The sequence below is a fragment of the Triticum dicoccoides genome, chromosome 1A (assembly GCF_002162155.2).
Source record: "Triticum dicoccoides isolate Atlit2015 ecotype Zavitan chromosome 1A, WEW_v2.0, whole genome shotgun sequence".
Classification (NCBI taxonomy): Eukaryota; Viridiplantae; Streptophyta; class Magnoliopsida; order Poales; family Poaceae; genus Triticum; species Triticum dicoccoides.
The window spans coordinates 515,525,637-515,536,727 of record NC_041380.1 but is presented as its reverse complement, the minus strand read 5'-3'; the positions used below and the strand labels follow the sequence as shown (position 1 = coordinate 515,536,727).

The 11,091-nt window shown below is 44.5% G+C and overlaps 1 protein-coding gene and 1 pseudogene across 1 annotated transcript; one reads left to right on the top strand and one right to left on the bottom strand.

The window, feature by feature from the left end:
• The first annotated feature begins 1,814 nt into the window (after nt 1–1,814).
• LOC119284832 lies at nt 1,815–8,962 on the top strand (annotated as a pseudogene).
• Nucleotides 8,963–9,029: 67 nt separating this feature from the next.
• Nucleotides 9,030–10,693, bottom strand: LOC119284828 (BURP domain-containing protein 4-like). Its single transcript, XM_037564000.1, has 3 exons — nt 10,561–10,693; nt 10,074–10,133; nt 9,030–9,934 (listed from the first exon to the last, which is right to left on the bottom strand). The coding sequence occupies exons 1-3, from the start codon at nt 10,637–10,639 to the stop codon at nt 9,192–9,194; spliced, it is 882 nt and encodes a 293-aa protein (XP_037419897.1). The 5' UTR covers nt 10,640–10,693; the 3' UTR covers nt 9,030–9,191.
• Nucleotides 10,694–11,091: the final 398 nt, after the last annotated feature.

Sequence of the window (11,091 nt, the reverse complement as noted above, 5' to 3'; positions counted from 1 at the left end):
TCAAGGGTCTGCCGGAACCCGAAATCCGACACAATGGATTACTAGCGTCGATGATCCGAAGTAATTTCTAGAAGAGCCCCTACATACAGCCGTCGCAGCGTCTCCTATACCAGATCTAGTAAGACGTGCGTCAACATGAATTTTCGCGTAGCCCGACGGTGGAGCGATCATGCGAGTCGAAGTCCCTCTTCGGCCAGGAGTGTGATCACACAAACAATGACTTTTGTGGGTAATTCTTCGAGTTCTGAGATGAAGTTTTTAATGAATAAATTTGTTGACAACGGACTATGAAACGCCCCTTCATGTATCGACATTCGTCTTTCCCACCATGTAGCCCAAAGGTTGCCATAGTAACAAAGCATCCATGAGACATCGACTCCATGATGGTGAAAAGCCACTGTTTCGCGCTCGCTTCAGTCGTTGAGATCATATCATATGCTCTCGTCGTAGGCAAGTGCCCATATACAACATGACATAGAGCACTCGAGTAATGAGCCTCCATGAGTCTTCCATGACATAGATTGCGATCGTTGTGGACATGTTCCTGCGACAACGAACATCATTCGTAGGCAGGGAATGCCTTGCTAGACGCCACAAAAACAATTTTTCTCGGAACTAGACCCTTCCACATTGATTTTCAAGAAGATTCATCTTGCCATAAATTAGAAGATCCTGCAGTTTCATCTAGCCAAGCCTCTCTCTCCCATTTATCACTTGGGTAAATAAAACTGACTCTACAATGCAGCGACCCGTGCGGCTACAGTCTGCCAAACCAAGTTGGTACAGTCGCCGTCCTGAGCCACTATATGTGCATCAGGATTGCTATATGACGAAGAGAGCATTATGTAGGACCTCTCTCTAGGAACCCCTCTCTGCTCAGAGAGAGAACCCCTCTCTGCTCAGAGAGAGAGAGAGAGAGTGAGAGAGGGGGGAGAGAATGCACTTGGGCTGTTCAGCGAGGGAAAGAAAGAGACTAAAATGGGACATGCATTCCTGGCTCGCTACTAATCTAGGAAAATACTCCCTCCGTCCTATAATATAAAAAAAATTAGGGAAGTAGCCCCCTGCCCTAAAAAAAAGGGAAATTAGCTCCCCGGAAACCTAGGATTAAGGGAGGATGCGCTGCTGATTTTTTGTGTCGCGAAGAATGATCCTTGCCTACTTACTATAAATATGAACTCTCGCCCAAACCCCGGAGGCCCGGACATAACACAAACGCGGCCAGCCGCCAGCCGCCAGAAAGATCCTCCCTCCGTAGGCGGCGGCGGCGGCGCCCCATCTGGAGAGGACAAAACGTCGGAGTAAAGATCTGATCTCGCGAGCGGATACGTGGAATCCTCCTATCCTGCGAGGCCGAGTGGCAGAAATCGGCATCGATCGTCCAACTTGCTGCCTCGCCCGTGTAACTCCTCCTCCTTGCCTCAGTAGTCAGTACAGCACATACATGTATCTACAGATTAAACGCGCGTGTCTGTTCTTCGCGAGATTTCGATGTTGCTGCTGCCCTTCGGTCTTCTTCTTCCTTCTGTTTACAGTGCTGACAGTTCAGCATAGAATTCGAAAAATCCAGGATAGGTTCCAGAAACACGCTCATCTGTAGACTCTGCAGCGCTCTGCTGTTTTTATTTCTAGGAGTGATGTGCTTCATTGCCTGTCTGTTGTTTCTGTTGTACAATTGCATCAGCTGTGCTTTCTGAAAATAAAATACTTCTATGGTCAAACTTAGACGACGTGTCATCTAATGTTCATAGTCTTATACTCTGTTCTAATGTGCATTTTTCTCAGTTTCGGTGTTCAGGGGTTATCTGTTCATCATGAAGCAGCCGCTTTTGGACCACGCAACTCCTTCCTCATCCGAGGCAACAGGCACTAAATCACTCTTCACAGATGCTGGATGGTTCAGCATCATCACTTTTTCTTGGATGGGCCCCTTACTTGATCTCGGCAGAAAGAAAACTCTAGATCTCGACGATGTGCCCTTCTTGGATGACAGGGACAGTGTCCATGGGGTCCTCCCTAGTTTCAAGGCAAAGATTGTGTCAAACTCTGCGACGGGCCAGTTCACCGATGCTACGGCGGCCAAGCTTGCCAAGGCTATTGTGCTTACAACATGGAAACCGATCCTCGTCACTGCCGTCTACGCCCTACTCAGCAGTGTTGCTTCATATGTCGGTCCCTACCTGATCGAGTACTTTGTCGACTACCTGAATAAGAGCTCAAGGTCCAGCAGAGAGGGCTACGTTCTAGCATTGACGTTTGTTGTCGCGCAGCTGATCGAAGGTCTTTCGACGAGGCATTTGCAGTTTAGATCAAAACAAGTAGGGGTGCGTGCACGTTCGTCGCTTGTCGCTGCTATCTACCAGAAAGGCCTTGCCCTCTCCAGTCAGTCCAGGCAAAGCAACTCGAGCGGAGAGATGATCAATGTCGTGAGCCTCAATGCCGAGTGTGTAGGAGATTTCAGTCGATCCATGCACGATCTTTGGCGCCTTCCTGTGCAAATTGTTCTAGCCATGCTCATCTTATACTCGACACCTGGTTTTTGCCCTGCATTTGCTGCCCTTCTTGCCACTGCTTTGACAATTGGGGGTAATAAGCCTTTAGGGAGAATGGAGTAAAATTATCAAGAGAAAATGATGAGCGCCAAGGATGTGAGAATGAGGGCTATGTCTGAGATCTTACAGAGCATGCGCATTCTCAAGCTTCAAGGATGGGAAATGATCTTCTTGTCCAAGATAATAGAGTTGAGGAAGGTAGAGATGAATTGGTTAAAGAAGAAGGTATACACCTCGGCGATGCTCCTATCCATCTTCTTTTCTGCTCCTGCTTTTGTTGCTATGGCCACTTTCGGAGTTTGCGTGCTTATGGGCATTCCATTAGAAACAGGTAAAGTGCTATGTGCCCTGGCAACATTTAGACAGCTGCAAACACCTATCCATGGTCTCCCAGACGCATACTCTATGATCATTCAGACAAAAGTATCGCTTGACAGGATATGCTCATTTCTCTGTCTTGAGGAACTCCCTAGTGATGTTGTAACTAAGCTTCCTAGGGGTACCACCGATGTGTCGGTTGAGGTGACGAGCGGTCAGTTCTCTTGGAATACATCTTCTCAAGTGCCTACTCTTCGAGACTTGAACTTCCGTGTACAACAAGGAACGAGGGTTGCTATCTGTGGAACAGTTGGATCTGGCAAATCAAGTTTATTGTCTTGCATACTCGGTGAGATACCAAAATTATCAGGAGAGGTTAAAACTTGTGGCAGGATCTCCTATGTTAGCCGAACACCTTGGATACAGAGTGGGAAAATCGAAGATAATATACTTTTTGGCACAGAAATGAATAGGGAGAGGTATGAAAAGGTCCTTGAAGCATGCTCGCTTATCAAGGACCTGGATATATTACCATTCGGTGACCAGACGATTATAGGAGAGAGAGGCATTAACCTCAGTGGTGGACAAAAACAGAGGATACAAATAGCCCGTACTTTGTACCATGATGCTGATATCTATCTATTTGATGATCCGTTTAGTGCAGTTGATGCTCATACTGGATTGCACTTGTTCAAGGTATGTCTTGATGTTTTGTATTTCATTGTTCTTTATGCATATGAAATAACTGAATGCTAAAACTAATATCTTATCTGGCGACAGATCTTATACACATTAATTTTGATTATATAAATTTATACTATATTACCATGTGCTGCAGTGTTCACCTTCCAGTTTTCGCACAATTTCTGAGTAGTACTGATACACATTTAAAGTTTTCCCTTAGGAAGTGTCTGTCTATATATCTGAGTACAAGTACCGGCATGCATTTAATGGGGGCATTTGGTGGAAAACATTGGTTGGACTACAAATATTACCGAAACTAACTTGGAAGAATGAGTAACAACAATAACAACAACAACAAAGCCTTTAGTCCCAAACAAGTTGGGGTAGGCTAGAGGTGAAACCCATAAGATCTCGCAACCAACTCATGGCTCTGGCACATGGATAGCAAGCTTCCACGCACCCATGTCCATAGCTAGCTCTTTGGTGATACTCCAATCCTTCAGGTCTCTCTTAACAGACTCCTCCCATGTCAAATTCGGTCTACCCCGCCCTCTCTTGACATTCTCCGCACGCTTTAGCCGTCCACTATGCACCGGAGCTTCTGGAGGCTTGCGCTGAATATGCCCAAAACATCTCAGACGATGTTGGACAAGCTTCTCTTCAATTGGTGCTACCCCAACTCTATCTCGTATATCATCATTCCGGACTCGATCCTTCCTCGTGTGGCCACACATCCATCTCAACATACGCATCTCCGCCACACCTAACTGTTGAACATGTCGCCTTTTAGTCGGCCAACACTCAGCGCCATACAACATTGCGGGTCGAACCGCCGTCCTGTAGAACTTGCCTTTTAGCTTTTGTGGCACTCTCTTGTCACAGAGAATGCCAGAAGCTTGGCGCCACTTCATCCATCCGGCTTTGATTTGATGGTTCACATCTTCATCAATACCCCCATCCTCCTGCAGCATTGACCCCAAATACCGAAAGGTGTCCTTCTGAGGTACCACCTGGCCATCAAGGCTAACCCCCTCCCCACACCTAGTAGTACCGAAACCGCACATCATGTACTCGGTTTTAGTTCTACTAAGCCTAAACCCTTTCGATTCCAAGGTTTGTCTCCATAACTCTAACTTCCTATTTACCCCCGCCCGACTATCGTCAACTAGCACCACATCATCCACAAAGAGCATACACCATGGGATATCTCCTTGTATATCCCTTGTGACCTCATCCATCACCAATGCAAAAAGATAAGGGCTCAAAGCTGACCCCTGATGCAGTCCTATCATCCGCAAAGAGTATACACCATGGAAGAATGAGTATTCTTTCGAAAATATTTTTTACCGAGGGTAGTAACATATTTCAAAATACTTATGCGTGAGAGTGGTAATTAATCTCTTGCTTATGTGTCCATCCTATAACGAATGTTCTTCATATTGCATTTGTTGGAAAGTTGGTTTCATAGTTCTTTTAGTCAAGTTAAACAACTCCTTGGATTTTGTGATTGATCCAGTTTAGCCAAGCAATTTTGAGTTCATATATCCTTGAGAGAGATTCTAGGGTGCTATTCAGTGAACTTATTGACCATAATTTGTATTTTGCAGGAGTGCTTGCTTGGATTTTTAGCTTCAAAAACAGTTGTGTATGTTACACATCATGTCGAATTCTTACCTTCAGCCGACGTTATCATGGTATGCTGGAAACAAATGTATAATGTCTTCTCTATGATATGTGCAAAAAATCCTTTTCAATTCCTTTTATCATATTTCAGGTCTTGAAAGATGGGAAAATAATACAAGCAGGGGATTACACTGAAATTCTTAATTCTGGAAAAGAATTCACTGAATTAATTGTGTCCCACAAGGATGCATTATCTACTATGGACATGTTGGAGCTCCCAAGTAGCAATTATGAAAGTAGTTGCCATCTTAATGGCAATGGAAGCACCCTACCCATAGCAGATGAGCAAACACATGATAACAATGAAGAAGTACTTGTTCAAAATGGTCAACTTGTACAAGAAGAAGAGAGGGAGAAAGGCCGGGTTGGGTTTATTGTCTACTGGAAATATATTACAATGGCACACAAAGGAGCATTTGTGCCACTTATTTTGCTAGCTCAGATCATTTTTCAATCTCTTCAAATTGGAAGCAATTTATGGATGGCTTGGGCAGCTCCGGTATCTAAAGATGTGAATCCTCCGGTCAATAGCTCGATGATGATAAATGTATATGTTGCATTAGCTCTTGTTACCTCATTGTGTGTCTTCATACGATCCTATCTTCTAGTCATGGCTGGATGTAAGACTGCAATCATGCTATTTGACAAGATGCACCAATGCATATTCCGAGCACCGATGTCTTTCTTTGATTCCACTCCTAGCGGCCGTATCTTGAATAGAGTAAGTAATTACCTTCACAAAGTTATTTACAATGATAAATTGAAGTCACATTTCCTCGGAGTGCTGTTAAACTTTTTATTCGACTAATAACGCTGAAAGTTGAAACAAATTGCAGGCCTCCACCGATCAGAGCGCAGTGGATACTCAAATATATGATCTGATGGGCTACCTTCTATTTCCTGCCATCGAAATTCTTGGAACAATTATTCTAATGTCGCGGGTTGCATGGCCAGTCTTTGTAATTTTTGTCCCTGTTATTATTGCATCTCTATCATATCAGGTAATGTTTCTCATATAGTTTTGTTGGATGTGACTTTTTTTGTTGGCATCCTTTTTGAAAACATAGGAAAAGTACAAATACATTAATTCATAGCTAGTGAATTTTGCATGGGAGTTCCACACCTTGAACAACAACAACAAAGCCTTTAGTCCCAAACAAGTTTGGGTAGGCTAGAGCTGAAACCAATAAGATCTCGCTTCCCCACACCCTTATCCATGTACTTTGATGAAAATATGGAATATCAACAAATTTAATTTGTAGAGTACAGGAGGTAATGATATACCAATGTTCATATAGATAGACTTATTGATTGGAGTAGTGTTGTGAAAAATCTGTTCAGATATCACTCTATATATACTGAGCAGGTCCAGTACAATTTAAATTAGCAGTAGTAGAGGGCATGGCACTTTAACCTTATTGAAGCACAAGTGACCTTATTGACAGGTGGCTACACAAAAAGCTAATAATTTTATAGTTGAAGAAAAAACCAATAATTTTGATCAATGGACTTTGAATACCAAGTAAGGTTGGTTTTAACTTCTATATTAACTATTTTATACTCCTTCCGTCTCAAAACTTTGTACTAAATCTGCGACACTTATTTTGTGATGGAGGGAGTACGATTTAAAGAACCTAAAAAGGTGCCCTTTGCATGTTCAGAACCAAGTGTCACAACTGCAAATTTAGGACCAATGGTGAAGCTTTGGTTAGGCAGATTAAGACAAATTTTAACCCACGGCATTATTTTAATGTATAATATGTAGCATATTGTATCAGAAAGTTATATTTATGTCTATCTATGAAATTAATTGGTACTTCTTGTTTCTTCTTTTAATCATAATACCATCCCTTCTCTTCCAGCAATACTACTTAAGTGCTGCTAGGGAGTTGCAGAGGTTAACTGGAGTTTGCAGAGCTCCTGTGATGCAGCATTTCGCTGAATCAATAGCTGGCACAACTATAATTAGATGCTTTGATAAGAAAAGAGAGTTCATCAGTTGGACTGGCCAATTGATGGATAATTTATCTCGGGCAACGTTATATAATGCTGCTGCGATGGAATGGTTGTGCTTTCGCTTGGACTTTCTTTCTTCTTTTATTTTTGGATTTGCATTGATACTTCTGGTCACCTTGCCAGCTGATCTAATTGACTCAAGTAAGTAAACATGCTTTTTCCAATCAACTAAAATTAGAAAATAATGTATTAGCATCCCTAATTAGTATTAACTTATTATTTCCTTACACTTCACAGAGACAGCTGGTCTTGCAGTCACTTATGGACTAAGTCTGAATATGCTAATAGGGTGGGCTATTCTGGTCCTCCGTGCTTTGGAAAACAGAATGATATCCGTGGAAAGAATATTGCAATACATGACCATTCCTTCTGAACCGCCCCTTACGATATCAGAAAGTAGACCGGATTGCCATTGGCCAACAAAGGGTGAAATTGAGCTTCGCAACCTTCATGTTCGTTTCTTCAACTTTAAATATTTCTCTTTTTCTTCTGCAAATCCATGTTGATGAAACTTCTGAAGTTCTATGAGGTAGTTTTAGTGGCACATAGTATTTTTTTTCATCAGTTAGTAATAGCAGTGCTGAGTTTCTTCTAATATAACGTTGCAGTTATTAGTACCCTAAGTGCTTGTATGGCATGCAGGTAAAATATGCGCCACATCTGCCTTTAGTTTTGAAAGGCGTGACGTGCACCTTCTCAGGAGGCATGAAGACCGGTATTGTTGGAAGAACAGGTGGTGGAAAGTCAACCTTGATTCAAACGCTATTCCGCATTGTCGATCCGTGTATCGGGCAAATATTGATAGATGGCGTCGACATCTCCACCATTGGACTGCATGACCTACGGACAAGACTGAGCATCATTCCACAAGACCCTGTTATGTTCGAGGGGACTCTGCGAAGCAACATCGACCCTCTGGATGAATATAGTGATGAGCAAATCTGGGAGGTACTGTATTTTCAAATTGACTCCATTCATTTAAAAAATCGATTTGACCCCATAACTTGCAAAAAATCAGCATCCGCATTTTCTATTTGATGGCTAAAGTGGTTTGTGCGTGATCTATGTTGTCTAGGCATTGGACTGCTGTCATCTTGGAGATGAAGTTAGGAAGAACGAGCTTAAGCTCGACTCTACAGGTTTGATAGTACTCCAAGATGACAGAAATTCCCAGTGGATATTGCTCTTCTTTATGATGGCAAACCAATAACTTTGCATTCTGAACTGAAATGCAGTGACAGAGAACGGCGAAAACTGGAGCGCGGGTCAGCGGCAGCTTGTTTGCTTGGGAAGGGTGATTCTAAAGAGGAGGCGGATCCTAGTTTTGGACGAGGCAACTTCTTCAGTGGATCCGATAACCGACGGTTTGATCCAGAAAACCTTGAAACAGCAATTCGCCGAATGCACCGTGATCACGATAGCGCATCGTATCACATCGGTTCTTGATAGCGAGAGGGTGATTCTTCTGGACAACGGTGAGTCCCCTCCACTGCGTTACAGTCTTACAGATTGAACTGACGAATCCTATATGTGCTGTTCTCCTCTGTTAGTTTGTTTTAACTGTTGTCATGCTGTGTAAAACAGGTGAAATTGCAGAGCATGACTCACCAGCGAAGTTGCTAGAGGACAGTTCATCCTTATTCTCCAAACTTGTGTCAGAATACACAATGGGACCGAAATTATAAGTCGAGGATGCAAAGAAGAGCCAAGTCATGGTGCCGATATATATCGCCGGTGTTCAATTGGATCTCACGTTTCCGGCTTGAAATTAGACTGTTGTTCAGAACTCCACGTATATTTCTCCAAATTCGTGCATGCAGTTCTTATACAGTATAAAAGATGTAGTGACCATTAGTTTAAGCTTGGTCGGATCATATTACGGTGGAGATTGATACGTCATCCCTCTTAGCTCGAGATTCATACTTCACCGATCATAATCTAGTGGATTTCACCACCCACCCACACCACATACTTCTCTGGCATGTAGTGGCAGATCGGCTCGCCGCGGGACCCGTTGAGCGTCGCGAAGTACTCGGCGTCCCAGCCGGAGGTGTCCTCGTGGCAGACGGCGATCGCCGTCGCGCCCAGCGTAGGGTCGTCCTGCCCGACCAGCTCCACGCGCACCGCGCCCACGTTGCTTGGCCGGTGGCAGTACAGCACGTCCGCCGGGTACGGCAGCGGGTGGCACGGCACGACCGCGCCGGCAATGCTGGCGACGCCGCCGGGCGCCACCACGTACCTGTGGGGCTCCTCGCGCCCGTGCACGACCGTCCTGAGCGGCTCCGCCGTCGCTGCTCCCAGGGCCGCCGCGGCGAACTCCATGGCCGCTCGCTCGGTGGTGGCGCAGAGGTGGGGTTTTTCCGGCTGGTCGCCGCCTCGTGCCTCGCTGCGGCCGCAGAACCGGAGCGTGCTGGCCACCTGCCGGGCCTGCTCCGAGCCCGGCGCAATATTGTAGTAGGTCAGTATGTTTCGGAGGCTGCCGTAGTCGAACGGCGGCGGCGCGAGGTTGGTGCCGGTGACCGTGCTGGCGGTGCCTGCCCTCCTGGCGTGCCCGAGCTTGGTGCCTGCGGGCAGCACCGCGCCGTCGAACAGGTTGCGCCTGAGAAAGAGGATCCCTTTGTCGGCCTTGAGGTGCTGTGGGCGGGGGTTGCACCACTGTGTCGGGAACACGCCGTCCGACGCTGCACTCACAACACGTACGCAATTCATTCAACATGGAAATGATCGCTAGCTCCATAATACAAATCGGAAGCAGATATACATAACGTGATTCTACCTTATGTTAATTATTAGGTGGAGGTAAAGAATGAGATTACTTACGATGAAGAGGTGGGATTGTCGACGAAGGGCCGCGCGGTGACCACGTGACATCGTACGCGGCTGAACCAAACCACAAAATAATCAGTAGTGTTCTATTAGCATACACAGAACAACATAAATACTACTCCCTCTATCTCATAATATAAGACGTTTTTATAAACTAACATAGCTTGCAAAAACATATAATATTGTGGATGGAGAAAGTAGGACACAACACAAATCGGAATTTGAAGCTGTCAAAATCCGTGGGATCATAAAAATCGCATGGTCTCTTATAGCCAAAACATATGTTCTAGGACGCAAGATATAGCCGTATGACTTTTATTCCAAGGGATGTCACACTTATCGATAGTCACGTACATGGGTGATGCGCCAATAAAAATGACAATCAATAGGACGAATCGCGAACAGGATTAAAGCCATTAAAAAGTTGCAGCCCGACTAAAAATAATTAACTAATATGCAAAATAGCGACTCATAAATTTACCTGAATGAGGATTACCATCAGTTTGTTGCGCTCCTGCAACGAACCCAAGGACGAACAGGACTATGAGAATCGTCATCATTGCAGTTTCTTTCGCAATGCTCTCTCCAATTTGCTTTTTCTATTCGGCAAGTGTATTTTTATACTAGCATTAGCATCAGGTTTGCATTTCTAAACCGACACAAAGCCGAAAAAAGCGCGAATGTTGTGATTTCGGTTTCGCAACCGAAATCCGGTACACACCATAGGTATGCTTGCGACGCCACTATCCACTCTACATGGAAGGAATCCATTGCCGGTTACGATGAAAATAATGCTACATAAAAAATACTCCTTGTCCTCCTGGTGGACTCCCTTTCATATTTGTACTCACAAAGTGTTGATATATTCCTGTCAACATCTTTAGAGAACTCACTTTTGTACCGAACCTACAAATCAGATAAAATAAAGCTGGCGTGACACTCGTGGAAGGACAAGAATCCATGGTGGTAAAAGGGGAGCCTACGAGCGCCCCCTGGTTTTGTACCCCCCCCC

What these genes read in the sequence shown, in the direction of transcription:
- LOC119284828 (XM_037564000.1), bottom strand. Translation starts at nt 10,639, where the DNA reads ATGATGACGATTCTCATAGTCCTGTTCGTCCTTGGGTTCGTTGCAGGA. An exon ending in TGATGGTAATCCTCATTCAG is followed by an intron (nt 10,134 to 10,560) that starts GTAAATTTATGA and finishes GGTTTGGTTCAG; the next exon opens with CCGCGTACGATGTCACGTGG. An exon ending in GACAATCCCACCTCTTCATC is followed by an intron (nt 9,935 to 10,073) that starts GTAAGTAATCTC and finishes TTGTGAGTGCAG; the next exon opens with CGTCGGACGGCGTGTTCCCG.